At 38.7% G+C, this 20,063-nt stretch overlaps 1 protein-coding gene across 1 annotated transcript in view; it reads left to right on the plus strand.

Moving 5' to 3' along the window:
• PIK3R1 (phosphoinositide-3-kinase regulatory subunit 1) overlaps nt 1-20,063 on the plus strand; it is an 85,445-nt gene that overhangs the window by 38,443 nt on the left and 26,939 nt on the right. Inside the window, exons 3-4 of the mRNA XM_054488000.2 lie at nt 18,929-19,021; nt 19,466-19,540. Of these exons, the coding sequence (XP_054343975.1) occupies nt 18,929-19,021; nt 19,466-19,540 (168 nt within the window). The remainder of the gene's footprint in view (nt 1-18,928; nt 19,022-19,465; nt 19,541-20,063) is intronic.

Consider the following 20,063-nt stretch of genomic DNA (forward strand, 5'->3'; position numbering starts at 1 on the left):
CTTACATATAAACTGTTGAGATGTTTCATTGTTTTGTATGGTCAAGCCCCTTCTCTTGTTCTCTCTCTTCATCAATTAGTATGGAAAACTGGAAGTTTACTGAAAAGAGTTTCGAATCATGGGATTTTAGATTTGAAAAGGACCAGAGGGATCATCTACTCCAACTTGCCAACAAATAAAAAATAAAACCCCCTAAGGAATGAATGATCCATTGCTGGGACATTGGAATCTCTCTATAAAGGAGAAATCATATTAAGGTATTTTCATCTTAGGCCTCTAACCCCAAGGGTATCTTTACAAAGACTTTATTTTAGTGAAGCCTTCAATAAAAAGTGACCTCATGTCAAGAATTCTAAAGAGAGGGTTATGGAATATTGGTTTGATATTAAAGTCATTGTTATCTTGGAGCTGGCCTGAATGGACTGATAAGTGGTCCATCACCAGTTGTAACTTACTTTTACAATTTTAATGTGATTTAAGGGAAGACACTCGGAAATGCTTAGTTACGGTTCATACCCATAATTGTGTTTCTTTTCGGTCTTAAAATTTTATATAGTACAGGGGAGTAGATTGCATCAGTACAGTCTTTTTCTTTTTTTCTTTTTTTTATGATGCAAACAAAGCAGTATCTTAAATTAAATCAAGGTTTCTTAAGGTTCCAGATTCTTATTCCTAAATTTTCCACTGAGTAACCTCCAAATTCTTCTCCTGCCTTTGTCCCTAGTTGACACAAGTCAGGCCACATTTTTTTTTTTTCTGCAAATGGACAAGCTGCTGCTCAGAGGCTGCACTTACTGGTGAGAGATCCTTCAAGGGAAATGAATCTGGAATGGCCTGGAACATTTGTCTTTGGGTTGCTCCAGAGCTTTATTAGAGCTTCTGAGATTTCTAAGTAGGTGATGAAATTTAGCAGCATCTGATTTTCTAAAATTACCAAAGGAGAATTGTTTCAGTCCCTGATTTGCAAAGTACTCACTTTTTGGTCCTCTCAAAATTTTTGTCAGATAAAGATTTTTCCGTGCCATGGATGTAAGAAATAGCCCACTCTTACTGATAAAGGGAAGTTAGTGTTGTAAAGGAACAAATGGTGATTCAGGGCTCTTGGGAGACTTTGGAGGTATTCATTCTCCACTAAGCTATATCCCAATACCATCATTATCTGGGTCAGCCTCCGATTCAGCCTCATCCTGTGCTTCAGCAGTGGGGTAAAACAAATGTCACTTGTTAGCTGCTTCTTCATGACCTTTATAAACTATGCATTAATTTGAAGCCCTGCCCCCAAAAATAGTGCTTGGGGGGGAAATGAGTTAGTGATTTTATGAAGATAATGGGAGTTGAGGAAAACACTAAGTTTGCTTTTCTGAGCTCTAGCTTCATTTTACTTCTCAGTCTCACTATTTCATTGTCTCTACTGTTTTTTCTAACTTGGAAGGAAATCAGATGGCGAAAGTGAAACATATTGGCTATCAATGTGAAAAAGCTGCTCCCTATAGCGCTGGAATTCTCTTGTCATTAATAGCTCTTGTAATCGACAGATTATAATGTACAGAGACATAAATGTTCTTGTTGTCATTTGGAAAATTACAAATTCCCAAAAAGTGGTGATTATTTGGGGCTTTGGGTCTGCAAGACGTTTCACATTAAAATGCTGATAATATCTTCAAAAACCACAGAGCCATGGGCCTTGCAGTCTTGGTAACTGACTGCCTTTGTGGTGTGGTTTTATTCTTTCTACTGAAGCACCTGGTTGAAAGGAGTGGGATGCTGAATTCATAGGGGCGTGTTCACAAAAATCTTTAACATCAAGTATCTGTTTATTCAAAATAGTGCATAGTTCAAAGCAACCTTGATTCCTTAAACTAGATGTTTTTCTGTTCTTTAATGAAAACAGCCTGAACGTGGTTGTTAATCTGGGTCTTTCTCCATTCTGACCACCCCACTCTGCTTTTCTCTTTCAGTATCAAAAAAAAAAGTATAAAAACATTTTGTAATTTTTTATTTATTTATTTTTGTTGAGACGGAGTCTCACTCTGTCGCACAGGCTGGAGTGCAGTGGCGCCATCTCGGCTTACTGCAAGCTCCACCTCTCGGGTTCACACCATTCTCCTGCCTCAGCCTTCCGAGTAGCTGGGACTACAGGTGCCCGCCACCACGCCCAGCTAATCTTTTTGTATTTTTAGTAGAGACGGGGTTTCACCGTGTTTGCCAGGATGGTCTCGATCTCCTGACCTCATGATCCGCCCGCCTCAGCCTCCCAAAGTGCTGGGATTACAGGCGTGAGCCACCACACCCGGCAACATTTTGTAATTTTTTAAAGTGCTACATAAATTCAAGGTATTATTGCTATACTTCTTTTCTGTTACCTTATGAAGTTGATTGTTGTTGAAGCACCAACAGTATGCATGCATGGGTATCCAGAATTACCATCTAGTCTCAGTAGTGCAAAATTCACTATTCATGCTGGGCACAGTGGCTCATGCCTGTAATCCCAGCACTTTGGGAGGCTGAGGCGGGCAGATCGCTTGAGCTCAGGAGTTTGAGACCAGCCTGGACAACATGGTGAAATTCCTTCTCTACAAAAATTAGCTGGGTATGGTGACACATGCCTGTAGTCTCAGCTACTTGGGAGGTTGAGGTGGGAGGATCACTTGAGCACAGGAAGTCGAGGCTACAGCGAGCCATGATCTCATCACTGCACTCCAGCCTGCGTGACAGAGCAAGACTCTGTCTCAAAAAAAAAAAAAAAAACCAGCAACAAAAACAACAAAATCCACTATTGACTGGAGCATTTTAATGATCTTAATTAGACCCATTCCAGTGATTTATTCATAGCAAAGTACTAAAGAGCTATGTTTTCAAGAAAAGATTGTGCCTGAAGTTCTACAATTAGAATTTGGCTTGAGGCCCTGTTAAAATCAGCAATATCTTTGTGATATAACACATAAAGCTTCATTGGTCATTTTTCCATTTCATTTTTGTTTTTTCATTTCAGTGTGATTGAGTTTAATAGACTCTTCTCTAAGAGGCTAGCTTTTGAGTGGGGCAAGACTAGAGAAGACCATAATGCACTATGTAGTCTCATGGATTGAGAGGGGTAATTACCAAGAGTGTGAGATGATGGAGAACAAAAAATAATGCCAAGCTGGGTTAAAAAAAATTTTTTTGGGAAAGAAAAAATAGGTGCTGAAGACAAGCCTCATATTTTTCAGTTTGGCCTAGCCCTAGCCCTATTGAAGAAGGTTAGTACATTCACCTGGCCAGTTTTAGCTAACTTGGTTATCTGGCAAGTGGCGGGGACGCAGTACATAGTACTTGTCCTGTGGTACAGAGCATGCGCCTCAGGGTGTGGCCACTCCAGGGAGAGGGAAGACGTGCTTTATGGGGCCTCTTCAGCCATCACTGTGATATGTGCCACCAGGAACCCAGGACCTTTCATGGTCCAGTCTGAGGTGGGAGCACCACAGAAGCAAGAGCTGCCTGGCCCAGCCAAGCCCAGATTACCCTAAAATCTTACTGCTTTTTTCCCTTCAGCATTTTAAATTATAGGAGCAAGTAAAAGTGTACATAACGCAAGACAATCTGAATAGGTGGCTGATAGCTGCTCCATCCAGAGGAAGAGCCATGAAGTTGCCCCTACCCACACGTCTCACCCTGGCTTGTCTACCAGAAATCGTGTGGAAATGCAGACATAACCATGGAATGCAGACATAACCCATGAACAAAGGGCTGGTAATTACAATTTAATGTTGTTCTTTTTACCCCTTTGGCTGGCTGGCTGTGCAAAGGCAGGCCCCTGGTAATTACAGTTCAGTGTTGTTCTTTTTATCCCTTTGGCTGGCTGGCTGTGCAAAAGCAGGCCCCACAGGGGAGTACCGTATTTGTGACAGCCAGTTGGGGTGGGGAGAGATGGGCTGTACTACACTTTGAATTTATTATGTTCTGCTAATACTTTTACTCCTATGCTGGAAAGTTATGTTTTCCTTCCTTTGTTAAACAATTTTTGCAGAGTAGTTTAACATTTTCAAACATTTACTATATATAGCACTTTTAAAATCCAGGAACTGTCATTTCCAAAGAAGATTCCATGTCTATAATATTAATTCCCTGTCCTGTCCTCATTGCCTTTTTCAGACATCCACTGTAGATAGCCTCTGTTCCCCAGGAACTAACATTTCCAAAGGAAACTCCCTTGCCTATAATTCCCTGTTCTCTTCTTGTTGCCTCTCCTGAATAATAATTTTTGATTCAGTACCTTTTAGCTATTTATAATGTTATCGTATAATCTGAGTTTGGGAACTGCTTGCCACTTCCAGTTTCTGACACCCAAAACACATTTTATGCTTAGAGAAAACAATAGCATCCTGACTTTTTAGAAGACATAGTTTTCCCTTGGGGATCCAAACTGGAAGCAGATATTTGAGCTGTGAACACATTTTTTCTTAGAAGAGTCAATTAGGAGCTGGGTTGAAGCTTCACAGTCTGTGCACTTAGAGTCAGGTTTTAGGACTAAGAGCAAGCACTGTGGGCACCTGTTGTAAGAAAACATCTGACAGCACGAGGTGCTAAATTGCTTCAAAATCCTCCAGAGCTCATGGGGATGCTACCTTTTTAGTAGGAGTTTGAAGCCCAGAATGCAGTTAATATTGTAACCAGCACAGTTGAAAAATAGGTTCCATGTTCTATAAGAATGGATTCATTAAACTGCATGTTCTGGAAAAAGGATGTATTAGAGACTTTGAATTTGAGGATCCTGTGTTATATACATCTCTGAGCCATCTTATCAGGAAGAAAAGCAGTGCCTTAAGGTGCCTGCCTCTTCTCTAATACTATGTACATATTTCGACCTCTGCCCTCTTTAAGTTATTTTCATTTGTCTTGTAGCCAGTATCGGACATGTTAATGACCACTAACTTTATAAATGAAATTATTGCACCTCATAATGTCAAGATGTGAACCTAAGCAGGCCTTAGGTTTTCTGACTTAATAGCCGAACTATACCAGTCTTTCCCTGATCATTGAACCTTCTGTCTTCTGCAGTCAGCAGACCGTCTCTAATGAGAGGTGCACAGACACTTTTGATGCTTATTTTAAGGGAAGTCAGTGGCAGATGGAGAGCCATCAGATGAAACTGTTATTAATCACGCCATTTCTGAAGATGTTCTGACTCCCCACCCTGCATTGTGACAAATGCCAGGATGCCAAGTTCCTAGTATTCCAGCAGGTTCTTAGTATATAACAAACACTATCAGTGCCCCCAGCTCCCCTGTCAACTTCGACTAAATGCCTTCCAATAGAGTTAAGCTGTTTTTATCTAATACATGCTAACAGTAAAAGGACACAGACCCTCTTATTTGACCCGCTTAGCATCTAAGGAATATGATACTTTTTTTCTTTATACTTAGCTGTGAATTCAAAGCTAACACATTCTCTAAGTAACCAAGTTCACACTAAAGAAAAATTGAAGGCCATCCTCTAGAGCCATGCTGCTCAGTGTAGGAGCCACCAGCCACATGGTCAAAGCCACACAGAGCCACTGAAAGGTGGCTGCTATAAATTGAGATGTGCTATGAGCATAAAACAAGAGAGAAATGAAGACTAACATATCTGCTTAATAATTTTTATATTGATTATATGTTGATTATATTTTGGATATATGGGGTTAAATAAAAGATTAAATTTCACCTTTTGTTTTTGCTTGTGATGTGGCTACTAGAAAATGTAAAATTACATGTGTGGCTTACAGCGAGACCCCACTATTTACAGAGCACTGAAAGTCATTCTTCTCTTAATTCCTCATCTAAACTCTACTCATTGACTATTTTGTGTATCTGCATCTTTTCTTCCAAAATGAATGATCAGCTGCTAGAAGGCATGACTATGGAAACAGTTTATCTTCTACTGTGATTTTTCAAGAGTGAGGAAGTTTGGTTGTCACCATGGGCTTGGGGGGAGGGGTTCTGTTCTCATTTGGTAAACATAGACCAGATATGCTAAACATCCCATAGAATATCTTAGACAAAGAAAATTACAGTGAGTAGAGAAATGGATCAAAGAGTGGCTATTCTTGAACTCTCTACTTTCCAGGTCTTTTTGGCTAGAGAACTCTTTTTCTAACTTTGTTGCCTGGCTCTTGGCAGTCGATGTCCAAAGTAGTGCACTGAGCTGCCCCCCAAAAGGGGCACAGTTTGTAAGGAAACCATATGCCCTGTGGGACCTCATGGGATGACACTCAGTTAGTACATAAGGATCTCTTGGAAGGGAGCTGCCTTTATGTCCTCTAAACTAGGTCATCTCTTATCAGTTAAATCCTGGTGCTGACTAGTACAGCTGTGTGAGCCTGGACAAATCACTTCTGAGCCTGTTTTTCCTCTCTGTACAATGACAATGATGATAGAGCCTTTCTTGTAATGCTGTGAAAGATTATATTTTCTGAGATAATTTTAGTAAAGCAACTTAGCATAGAGCCTGATACATGTTAAGTACGTTGTGTATATCGGCCATGATTATTATTGGCTTCTTGGTAATGAAAGCATCAAATACTAAGGGCAGCTTTTAGTATATTATTTCTGATCTTGTGTGATCAGAAACACCACATTTTTGAGAATGTATTATTTTCCAAAGAATTAAATGACTCTCAGAGGGGAATGGATAAACCCACAGAGGTTCTGGAAATGGAGCAGTTTCCTCTAAGTATCATGACTTCTAATTAAGCCCCTTTATCTGTTTTATCCCTGACATTTGTACTCACTGTGTAGATCATGAGCTAATTTTGCATGGACTCTCCCCTCCCGCCATCTCTTAGAGCCCAGCAGTGCTATGCATGCATTGGGTAAAAATTTCAAACTGTCCAAGTGAATTGCATTTATTGGCAATTTAATGCTGAAACTCAAAGAGGGAGAAGAGGAGAAAAAAAATCAAAGATGAAGTGGAAAGACAAGGGCCCTTGGATGCAGCCAGACAGAGGTTGTAATATCTGCTCTGCCAAACACTAGTTAAGTGATCTTGGTGTAGTCACCAAACCTCTTGAGTCTCTTTCCCACATGCAAAATGAGGATGTATTTCACAAGGCTGTTATCATGACTCAAGGAAATAACCTAAATGACTAGGGCAGTGACAGTTCACCTCTCTCTCTTCATGTTGCTCTGAATTTCATGATCTCCTCCTCCCGCAACCCCATGATTTATAGAAGCCAAGTTACATTCTCTGATTTATAGCTGCTGTAACTTTGGAATACATTGAAGAACATGGAATTAGTTGTCTTTTGTTAGATCCACATACAGAAGTCACAGAAATGTTTTCATCATTTTGAATTTTACTGTTCATTCTGGCAAAGTGAAAATGTATACCAAAACACTATTTTAAACCACCTATCCCCTGGGTTAGAAATTATAAGCTAGTGTAGCCCAGTGAAGTAGAATTAAATGTTGCCATTCTCCCATTTATTTAACTTCCTTCCCTCCATATTTGAAGTAATTTTCGCTTGGTGCCAACTCCAGTCATTCTCCAGATGCCTGTGATTTCTTCCAGATTTTCAACACACAGTGGCTAAAGATAATATAGAATTATTTTTTAAGTAATTTGTGATTAAATGTAAATTTAGTAATTTTATGTTGGGACATGTGATCTCCTTGACATTTTCTCCAAAACACAGAATTTAAGAACTAGAAATGATTTTAGAACATCTAGTTAAACCATTACCACTTCACTGTTATGACAGTGAGGCCCGAAGACATTAAATGTTTTGCCCAAAGTTACCAACATGTTGTTGGCAGAAAAATCTGGAACATATGGCCTCATCTATTGTTTAAATTTTTTCTACTAGTGCACAGTGCCTTTTCAATTGCTTTTTATATGATATAGTGACAATCATAAATAGGGGATTTAATCAATACTCTTTTTTTAAAAAAAAAGTCACAGAAAGCAATTGTATTGAAAACCCCTTTCTAGTTTTTCCAGTAGGTTACATTAAATGGCCCCAAAAAGTAATTTATGGGCTAAAATGAATGTCTTCAGAAGGCTAACATAAAAGATGACCAACAGGGGGAAACCTGAAACAGCCTTTTAGGTAATTTGCTTAACTTCTAGCCCTTTTTAAAAAATTACTCAAGCTCCTGTTAGAGCCAACAAAAAACATCTGTTGTTTTATTTATAGCCACAATTTCTAAGAAGCATATTCTATAGCAGATGAAAAAGTAGTGGACAGCTTATAATTCATAAAGTTACTGAGGCCTAATCTGATAGAACAAAATGTACAAACTCCCTCCCGTGTTTCAGACCCTATCACTTCCCTTTCGGCTGAAGGCAGAAATGGTGCAACAGAGAAGTGGAGCATAGGTTGTTAAGGAAGAGGCAACTCTGAGATGATAATGCAGAAAAGAGTACCCCGCAGTGATAAATGATTGCTTTCACCTCTGGGCCGTCCACCAGCCTGAGTCACTGCTACTTTTTCATTAACATTGTATGGACTTTCATTATAGGAAGCCAACATTTTGCTGTGTTCAATCTACAGATTGTTAACAACGTATTTCCATCAGGAATCTAAAGTGTTAATTAAAATGACTGATTGAATAGTTCCCTCTCTGAGGGAAGCTTTTAGTTTGCCCCTTCCTTTCACCAGTTAGCTCTAGTCTATATTGACATAACTTTCTCCCTGCTGACTCTTAAGCAATTATTAGAATTCACTCATTACTCAAATATCACCTGTCTGTATCTGTTGGCTTATTTCTGAGAATCTTTTTGAGAACATGACCAGGCTTCTTTCTATAATTTATATATATATATTCTACATTTTAGTTCTGCTACATCTATAGGGCCTTCTGTATATCACAGTTTTGTGTGTTGTTGTTTTTTTTAAGTGCATTGGTTTGGCACAAATAACTATAGTACTATTTATTACCCTGAGCTTTTTTGAGAATGTAGTGATAGGGTTCAACATCTGCCCAAATTGACCCATCTAAAATTATAATTCTAAAACCATAACGAGAAGAAGCCCGTTAATTTCTTTAGCAGAGAGGTGAGTAGCCTCTTGTTTATTTCACTACTGATCATAGTCTTTTGTGAGATATGAAGATGTATTAGCCCACCAGAATTAATCACCTTTGTCTGAAGTAGTGAAAGTATATTGCTTCATTTTGTTAAACTCTGATTCCTTACACAATTGTTAAGGATTGTGTTTACTTTTATCTCAAAATTGTTACCTTTTAATATATATAGTCTTAGGGATCTTTTCAAACTTTTAAAATGAAGTCTGAATAAATATTATCTTATTTTCTTATGCATTTCTTCTGCGCCAGCTGATAGGGAATTTTCTGTACAATATTTTCAGGCCTCTTGCCTTTCTTGCCTTTATTTTTTTTTGCAATTCCACACACAGGTCGTTGCTTTCCCTTTCTCTCCCTTTTTGATCATGGGTGCTTCAACTCCGTTCATATATTTGTTAAGCATATTTTACTAAGATTTCATTTTGGGATGCTTGCAAATATGCATTACAATATACAATAAAAATATTTTTAAAAAGTGATTTGCAGGGCCCTCTGTCCATCTGATGATTAACTAGAAGAGTCTTTTGTACCTTGCTAAAAGTGATAAGTTAGCCAGCTATATTTAGCTGGATAAAACCCATTACATCCTTGGGGAAGAATGTGCTTTGTTTAGCTTTATGAGAAAATATTTAATAAATGCTGTCTTGAAAATATTTAGCCTGGCTGAGTGGGCTGGCAAGGCTTCAATACTGATAAAGCAGAGGTGATGGTGAGAAGCTGGCCTGCCAGTCCAAGCTCAAGTTGAAAAAACGCACCTCTTGTCACTAAGGGTTGCAACTGTTGCCAAGTGCTTGTCCATCAGTGTCACGTAAAGATTTTTTAACCTCACATATGGCGTCATGCAGTGTGTCTGCCTAAAAAGGCAACCTAGATTCACAGAGTGATTACAATTGGCTTTGAAGTCCCATCTGTTCTGTAAAATCCTAGCTTTATTTCTTACTGCTGGTATGACTTTAGGTAACTTGTTTAACTTTTCTTAATCTCAGTTTTCTCATCTGTAAAATGGGGACAATGATAACTCCTTAGAGCATTGTACAGATTAAATGAGATGAAACGCTGAGCAGAGTTTCTTACACTAAGTGTTCACTACATGGGAATCATCAGCAGTAGTAGTGATTTGTAATCAGCCTAACATTTTCTGTCCCTCCCTAACTCCTCCCCCCCCACAGGAAATACAAAGAGCAAAGTCCTCTTGAATGTGGTGAGGTGGGAAAGGCTCTGGCATGGGCATCAGGAGGCCTGGGTCCTCGGCTTGAACTTCCTGTGGGACCTTGGGCAAGTGGTGGCTCACATTCATCTCTCCCCACTCATCAGTACACAATGCACAGGGCAGCAGAGCTCCCAGCTGCTAGTCTCTCTTTTGATACCTAATTCTTTGTGGTATCAGACCAAATTTGATATGATAGCTAGACCCTCTGGTCCGTCAGTATCATTTGGGGTCTGGTGTAAGATCAGCCTGCGAAACTCAGGCATGTAGGCAACAAGTTATCAGTAAGAAGGTCAATCATTGGGATTCTGTCTTTCACAGTGGTCCGGATTTTCTCTCTGTGGCTGGTGGGCTCAGCCCCAATCCTTGCTGCTCAAAGTGTGATTGTGGTCTGAGGACCGACAGCATGGGCATCACTTGGGAGCCTGCTGGAGATGCAGAATCCCAGACTGCATCCCGACCTCCTGAATCAGGCTGTTAATATGTACATTAAAGTTGGGGAAGCACTGCCTCAAACTACTGCCCTTGGGCATATTCTGACACGCAGAGGATATTTATTTACTAAATACTTACAGAATTTGTGTTTGACATCGACATTTTCTAGACAAGGTTCCATTCCTCTCTTTGGGTGGAGTGTACTGATGTGTTAGGTCAGGATTACCATAACAAAACACCACAGACTGGTGTTTATGTCTGTGCCACCATAGACATTTAGAAATCTATTTCTCACAGGGTGCCAGTGTGGTTGGGTTCTGGTGAGGGCCTTCTCCCTAGCCTCCAGGCTGCGGCCTTGTCACTGTGATCTCACATGGGAAGGGTGGGGAGAAAGGTCTCTGGTGCTGCTTCTTATAAAGGCACTAATCCCATCGTGAGAGCACTTGCCCTCATGACTTCCTGTAAACTCAGCTGCCTCCCAAAGGCCCATCTCCAAATATTATCACATTGAGGGTCAGGGCGTCAACATGAATCTGGGGGGAAGGGACACAATTCAGTCCGTAGCAACTGACTTCCACATCTGACTTTAAAATGCATCTTTAAAAAAAAATGTGCTGGCAGATAAATATGTAAATAAAGCAAATATGATAAAATGTTAATCTTAGAATCTAGGTGAAAGATAATGCGGGCGTTCAGTAAACAATTCTTTCAACTTTTCAGGATATTTAAAAATGTCACAGAAAAAAACCCCTACTCTCTGTAGTTATTTAAAAGGAATCTGGTGCTGCTTTTTTCTCCTTATTTCCATCCAGGCTTTCTTAAGAGTGCTTGTTCGGTCTGGCTGGACAAACTTGCCTTTTTGGCAGTTTCTCTCTCTCTTCCCACTCACTTCTCCTTGGTCAGCCAGTGGCTTGCTTCTGCACTGTCAGTGAGGTCCCAGCCTGGATCCAAAGCTTCTTTCTGGTCTCTAGTCTGCCAGTAGCATCTTTCTGTCCAGTTCCTCTCTATCCCCCTGCCCTCTCCTAATACTAATCAGGGGATCCTTCAATTGCTTGTGACATCGCAGCTTCTCAAGTTACATTTTACAACTCTGCTTTATTATTTTTAAGCATTTCTAGCGTGACATTTTATAAGTTTGACTCTGAAATTTATCATCACATGTAAGTAGGAAAGAAGTGTCTCCACAAGTTTACCCTCAGCCAGAGATAGTGTGGTTTATCTGGAATGCCCCTGCCTTTCTCTGGTTATTAATAGGGACTCCTGTTGCTTTTACATTTACAGTGTTAATTATCTGCATTTCAAAGTAGTTCATAATGAGAGAGAATATATTAACTTGTTATTTGGGGAGGAAGTACAAAAACTGCTATTATCAAGATCATTTAACTTGAGCATAATCAGAAAGTATTAAGGTTATTCCCTTGTGGGATTGAACATCAGATATCTGTGTGTTTCACAACACCCTTATTGCAGATACCTTTTAAAGAAGGGAGGCTTGCGGGAAGTGTTGGGAAACTTACTATAAGCTTCTTTCCTTGACTGGCACTTGTATACTCTGGCGCAGGGAAGACAAGCCCAAACTAAATACATAGGCACAACTTAAGAGCTTTGTGACATTGGCCAAATAGTTTCCTTGCCTTTAAATTGGGGATAATACAGACTATACACCTTTGAACTGCTATGAAAAATAAATGAAAATATTTCTGTAAAATACTTACTGTGGGAATGTGGCTCCTAGTTGATGTTCAGTACTAATCATTCATTCAGCAAACAGCCTACCGCCCACTGCATGGTATGGCCTGTGATTTGTCTTTTTTCTTTTTTGGGGCTTCTGGGTCATACTTCATATGAAATCTTTCTTAGCACACTGAAAGACCAACTTTCCTTGTAAATCGTTGGCTTCAAAAATCCTGTGGACTCAAGTATAAATTATTTTTCTGGTGAGGAGAGGAGGAAGTCCCTTTCTTCCCCATTTACACCCTGCCTAGCATTTTAATTTGCTATACACTGTAAATTGTAATCTTAGAATCAAACTCCAATTTAGGTGATAAGGATCACAATTAATTAGGCTAGCCTGTCAAAGATTAAATGTAATCTTGCATTTCAGTTACCTCTTAATTCTGAGGCTTTAGCTAAGGCCATCAGAAACAAAGCTGTTAGGTCTGCTTAGGTTTAATAAGATCTTTGCCTGCTGTTTATTTTCTATACCAGTCTGTTGTCTAGAAATAAAACGAATGGACAGAGGATCTCAAATCCCTTTCGTTTGTTTTTAGCTGTGCAGCAGGGGAGATAAATGGGAGAAGATAAACTTAACGATATTAAAGACTAATTAGGGTATCTGAGGAGATTTGCAAACTTCTAGTTTAAATCTGTTGGCAACTCTTTTAATTCCCTTCTGCTAGTTATCTCTGAAAATAATGTAGTTATCGCTGAAGATTTATTTCCACATCTACTCTTTGTACTCTCATTTTCAGTTGCGCATGCTTTTTTTCTCCTTCCTCCAAAAAAAAAGTTCTTGTTTCAGCCACACTCAATATAATTTAGCACACAGTCATTCCAACTTCATTTTGTCTTCACATTCAGAAAACTAAAGTCTAATATCTCAAATATATTAGTATTGTGGTCCTTTTGGGGAAAAGTGTGATAAATTGAAAATATTTTGGTTTTGACTTCTGAAGATTTTGAGTATTGTTTATATATACAAAGGCAAAATGCAAATATATACAAGGCAAAATGCAAATATGCTTCCAGCTTGCTTCCTTAGAAAAGTATTGAGAAGAGTCTGTCTAAGTATGATAATTTCTGGTCTTAAAACCTGCAATTGCAATCGGGTATTTCCATAATCTAAACAATAATAAAGATTACATGACTAATTCTAACAATAATAACTACCTATTAGTTTGTGCTTTCTACATACTGGGCACGATGCCTGTCATGTTTATATATATACATTATTCATTTAATCCTTATTACTGCACATCATTACTCCCATTTTACAGGTGAATAAATGGGATTCAAGTTAATTAACTTGCCCAAGATTACTGAATTCAGTAAGTGCCAAAGCAAGGATTAAAACCTAAGCCTCTTTGGCTTTAAAGCTCTGCTTCTAATCACTTTTTTACTACTGATTAAACAGATGCGTCCCAAAATTAAGGAAGTCATCGTTGGATTTTTTGCTTTGTTTTTGCTTAGTCAAAGAGCACAGGCCATCATTTGTTGTAGTGTCGCCCATAAAGATTAATAAGTTTAAAGTTCAGGGTGTTAATCATTACAAGCATCAAGTATGAATATGCTTTAAAGGTTTATTTAAGAAAAGAATTGGGATTAGATTTGTCCACCAGAATATACATTTTTCACTTGACGTCCTGAGATAGATTCAGACAGAAATAGCTTTGACTCAGCAGCAGGTAGCAGACAAACATCTTGATATAATATTGATCCACACTTTGCATATATACTTTCTTTTCTTTGTATTACATTTTTAGAGGTAAGTGGCAGTTTTTCACACACTTCCAAACTGCTTCCATCAGTAATGAAATATTTGACTTGGGCAGCCTCTGGAGTCCCAGTGTTTCAGCTTAAACTTTCCACTGGGCCCTGCCAGGCACTAACTTCAAAATATCTTTTTTTATGGTGAATGCCTCCCGAAGGTGCAGCTGTGTGGTGGTTTCATTTTGCACTTCATAACGGTGTTGGCACCACTTAATGCAAAGAATGCCACTGTCTCCCACACACCGCTGGTGCCCAAGGACTGTCGAGGCCTGTCCATGTTCGTGGTTTGGGAAGGGCTAAGTTTGGAGAGAAGGCTTTTTTTCTATTCCATGTGATTGGCTGTCACCAGGGCAAAGGCGGAAAACTAGAACTAGTGGAAAATGCAGCATCGGATGTGTCATCAAAATTCTTCCTACAACCTGGGACACCTAGTTCATTGGTGTTCTGGTCAACATTGAAGGCTGAATCCTCCTTTCTTTTGAAATAATGCATGTCTTGGATTCACTACTTTTAAACCTTTCTGCTGATCTTTATCCTTTTCTTTCTAAGCAATACTAATTTCTTTCAATGAAAAATGATTTAGCTAGTGAAAAACTGGGATTGGATTGTAGTAAAGGAATCAACAAATTTGCCCAGATTCTTAAGAGTGGAGTTGGTTCTCCAGACTTATACACTGTGCTACAGCAAGCTTCACAACCAAAACCCATTACTTATTCAGGTATAAAAATCAAAAGCTGAACTGTAATGAGAATCTATATGTAAACTGTTGGAGGATGGTGCTCTGTTAATTTGTGTTTGCTCCATACCCCACCTTATATAATTGATAATATTTGCATCTTTTTGTTTTTAGTCCTATTATTTTTTGGTTTATCAAACTTTGTAACATGGTGCTTTATCGTGGACTTTTCAAAGAACAACTTGCCAAATTTGGTAATTCCTAGCAATTGTTATTTCCTGTTGGAATTTCTTAAAGTGGAATCTAATGGAAAAGTAATTCTTGACCTTGTGTATTTAGTAAAATTAAAGGCATAGTTGATTTTAGGATTGTCATAAAAATTAATATTTTGTTTTAAAAGACTTTTTAGACTTTCAATGGTAATTGATCCTATTGTTGGAAATAGATGATATAAACTTTAAAGCTTTTTGGGTAGAACTTTCACATTTCCTATGTCTAAATATTTTAAAGAGGAAATGGATTGACTCACAGACATTTTGTACTAAGGAATAGAAAATCTTTGAATTGCTATTTAAAAAAAAAATCCCTGTAAAATTTACCATTTTAAATTCCAGTTGCAAAATCCTGATCAGCTATGATGATTCATACATTTGAGGGATAAAGCTTTTTTCAATATTAAAAATTCAGTGGGGAGTCACTCAATACATTAGAAAAAGAGTACTTACACTTCCTAGTACCTATGTGTATTTTTTTTTCTTTTTAAAGCAATCTGGTGTGCATTTTGAGAAAAGTTCCAGTGTTCTCACAGATCCTGACTTGGTGTAGCACAGTGCTTTTCAGAAACTTCGTCCAACACCTGAATGAGTAATGTGTAAAACATCTAATGTTTTGTAGCTCAGGATACTGCAGATAAACTAACACTTTTTGCCGAAAACACATTGAAAAGACAAAGGAAAGCAAGGAAGTTTTGCTTTTTTAAAAATTTTTTTCAAGCTTAATGAAGAAAGAGAGAGCTGGAAACACTTTTGTATGGAGCATTTGCCAGCCCAGCAATATAACAACTTTTGGGTGCATATTTCAATCACAATTAGATGAAATCTTTAATTATCATTTAATTTGACTTTCATATTTGCCTGCAGAAATGATTGTGTTGATAAGACTCTGGAATGAGACAAACCTTTATTAAGTAATTCCATTTTCAGAGCCAACATTAAAGTTTTTTTTAATTAAAAAAAATGCCTGTGTAATTTATGAGAAAAGGGGAAGAGGAATTGGCATGTTGGTTGCATGAGAGTTGCATGGATATGTATTTACTATTTAATCTTTAGCTTTTTGAGATTTGGGGTGTGCTAAGTCTTGTTAGTTTGAGAGGCCTAAGGAATGACACAATAATGGATCTTAATAAATAACACTTTTCTACATCATTTCTCTACCTTTATATTTCCCTTCTATTATATATGCTGATAGGATGATATTTCATTGTATTCAGTGTAGAAGGTGTTTGTGAGAGAGGATACTTTTGTGAGTTGATATTAAGGCAAAGGGAAGTGGTTTATAATTTATCAGAGGAAATGAAATGGTGTGCTCTTTCATTTTATAATATTTCTTTTAAAATTTTATAATGCTTTTAATAGGACTATGAAACCTTTAAGACATTTGTATTTGAAGTGCTTTTCAGATATATTTACATTTTAACATACAGGGATTTGAGAGATGTCATTGCTGGATTTTTTCATAGGATCACCCACACGAATTTTCCTATCAAAAGAGTATGTCCTAAAGCTTATTTCTAACCTCAAACAGATTACTAGCCCATTCCTGGATGTTCTGATTCTGAAGATTTAGGATGGTACCTGGGAATCAGTATTTCTAGCAGCATGTCCTCCAGGTGGTGCTTAGCTCTGGCAGGTGTGGGAGACACTGGAGAGAGGTGAAGTTCCCACCCAGCCCTCTGCACAGTGATTGGAAAGTTAATGGCCAGTCGTTTGTGCTTTTATGAAACCTAAGATGTGTTATAGTGATGTTGCAGTAGGACAAAGTCACTCAGGAAATCGAGTGGTAAACATTGCAGGGCTTTGAGTTCAAATATTGATTAGCTCTATGTTAAGATGCCTTGTCTTCAGGGATAGCTTTAGAGTGGGATCTCTAACACAAAGCTGACTCAGGAATCTTTCATCTGCCATTGACAAAATTTGCCCTTGTGCAGGCAAGTAAGACTATACTCTCTAATTGTGTGGGCACTAGCCACCTATGGTTGTTTCCATTTAAATCAGTTAAAATAAAAAATTCAGTTCTTCACTGGGAATGGCTGCATTTTACTCAATAGCTGCTGTGGCTAGTCATTGCTTTATTGGAGAGCACAGCTGTAGAACATTTCTATCATCACAGAAAGCTCTAATAGTGCTACTGTAGGATTTTCTCTCATAATATAGCTCTTCTCTTTTTATCCTGGGTAGTTGCAATGGCTAATAGAATTAGGTGGAAAGATCATGCATCCATCTATGTCCTGCACATTGCATACTGCAATCTGAAAGAATGTTGTTGCAAAACGACTTAATCATACTTCTCTGAGATCAAAATTTAATAACATTACTTTCATAACGTGAATTTGTTCTATGTTGACTTTTAGTACTTGAAATACAGGCTTAATTAAAAATTTGTTGGCCAGGTGCAGTGGCTCACACCTATAATCCCAGCATTTTGAGAGATTGAGGTGGGTGGATTGCTTGAGTCCAGGAGTTCAAGACCAGCCTGGGCAATATGGCAAAACCCCGTCTCTACTAAAAATATACAAAACATTAGCTGGGAGTGATGCTGTGCACTGTAGTCGCAGCTACTCAGGAGGCTGGGGTGGGAGGATCACATGAACTCAGGAAGTTGAGGCTGCAGCGAGCCATGATCACGCCACTACACTCCAGCCTGGGTGACAGAGAGAGACCCTGTCTCAAAAAAAAAAAGAAAAAGAGAAAGGAAATTTGTTTACCATAGTATATGGCTTCCAATAAAGAGCTATACTGGTAAAATCTCACAGAAACAAAACTGCAAATATTTAGTCTTTCTCAGATTATATAAATTATTCCTAGAAAAGACTGCACGCGATGAGGCTAATAAACAGGTTGTACTTATATTTTCATAATGACTTTAATTTACCTTTATTTTGCAGTTTCACAAATTTAAGATGATATATTTAGCTCCCTCTTCTGGCATAATTTGAGAATTTTTTTGCTTACAGTGGTTTTATTTATTTTTTTTGGACTGAGAATAAGGTTATCAATATAATGTTGAAGAATGTTATTTATGAGCGTCATCCAGCTAGATTTTTTGGTATCATTGTAAATGGGTAAAACGCATGCAAAAAGTTTATGAAAACACGACATTTTAAAAACTACTAACTGACCAAAAAATAAACAAAGGCTTTGACAAAGTTACACATAAATTTAATTTGATATCAAGTGGGCAGTGATCATTCATATTAGCTTCCGGATCTGAGACTCAGCCCATACCTGGCATTTGTGAGGCTTGGGGCAAGAATGCAAAAAGAGGCCCAAGTACCCCGTACCTAAGTATTTTTGTTATAAATCATGTCAACAAACTGTTCAATAAAATCGTCCCATCCTTTCTGGGCAGTTATTTCTTCCTAATGACCAGGAGGAGAGATCTGAATTCAGATTTTTGGGCTCCTGAGAGTTCTGCCCTGGAGTGTGGTATTATGGGGAGAGCTGGATCCTGGTTCATCCCTGGCTTCTCCCTGCCTATCCAAACTCCCATCCATCCTGCCACTCCCCTCAACTTTGGTGCCCAGGGGTGTACCTAGACAGGGGGCTTTGCCCTGGGGAGGGTGGACCTGGGGGAAAGGCCATAAGAGGCCATTTAGCAGGAAATCCTGGAGCATTACTCTGAGTAGACCCTAGGTGAGAAGCAGTGGGCATATCACTTTGGCCTGGAAAGTGCAAAAGCCCAGAGCAGGGGTTCTTCTTGCTCGGGCCTGATGTAATTAAATTATTTTGTGCGTCCTTCATTGTGGTCTAATGCATTCAACTATCCAAATTAAATACAATGGTGGGATTTTGTTGTTTGCAGCTTTGACTCTCCCGGATCTTGCAGAGCAGTTTGCCCCTCCTGACATTGCCCCGCCTCTTCTTATCAAGCTCGTGGAAGCCATTGAAAAGAAAGGTAACCAGACTGCTAGAGGGCATCAGTTCCTTTGTTCTAACCTTGTTTCATGGCTGTTATTATTTGTCTCTTGTGCATTCATTAAGTAAATTTCCTACTACCAGCTATGTCCAGATACTCAAACTGTTTGGGGCTAAGTACTGGGAAAAATGTCTCAGTCTATAATTTCTAACTCCAGATTATCATGCAGTTTCCATATGGAAACTATTAAATTCTTCATAATTTAATAAATATGATTAACTTTCTTCTTAGAGGCCAGATGGTTTTGCCAAAATTATCGACATGCCAGATAAGATTAATAGTAGGAGTTGACTTCCAAGAATATTTGGTACACATCTAGAACAGATACTGGATGGAAACTGGAATGTCTCTGGCAGCAGCCTCACAGGTTCTCCAGAGAGCTGTGTTTTGCATACATGGTCTGTGGTCTGTTTTGTGTCCTAGGTCTGGAATGTTCAACTCTATACAGAACACAGAGCTCCAGCAACCTGGCAGAATTACGACAGCTTCTTGATTGTGGTGAGTGTCACAGAGCTGGAAATGCAAATGGGAAAGACAGGTCTTAGCTTTCTGTTTCAGGTAATGCACACGCACAAAATTGAATTTAATCTATGCAGTGTTCTAAATTTAAAGGGAACTCAAATCATGCACAGTTCTTCCTACCCTGTTATGGTAACAGTGCAAACCTTTGAAATTTTTCTCCTGAGTTGGGCTGCAAGTGTGTGCACGCCTCCCTGCAGGCATGTTGGTCATCATCATAGCCATCAGGCCCTGGGTCCTGCAGAGGAGAGAAACCACCTCTTGGTGTTTTTCTCGCTCTGTGTATCTACCATCTTTCCTTGACCCTGAATTTGGCTACATCTAATTCATCTGAATCAATTCAAAAATATTTTTAAGCCGATGTCACTTAAGAAATGTCTCTTCTGACATCCTTTTTCTTTTATTACCTTTCCCTTCCATTTTCCTTTTCCCTTTCCCTTTCTTTCTGGCTTGCCTTCTTTCTTTTTTTGTGTTGAGTACATTAAGTAACATCATGATATTG

Source organism: Pongo pygmaeus, chromosome 4, assembly GCF_028885625.2.
Source record: "Pongo pygmaeus isolate AG05252 chromosome 4, NHGRI_mPonPyg2-v2.0_pri, whole genome shotgun sequence".
Lineage (NCBI taxonomy): Eukaryota > Metazoa > Chordata > Mammalia > Primates > Hominidae > Pongo > Pongo pygmaeus.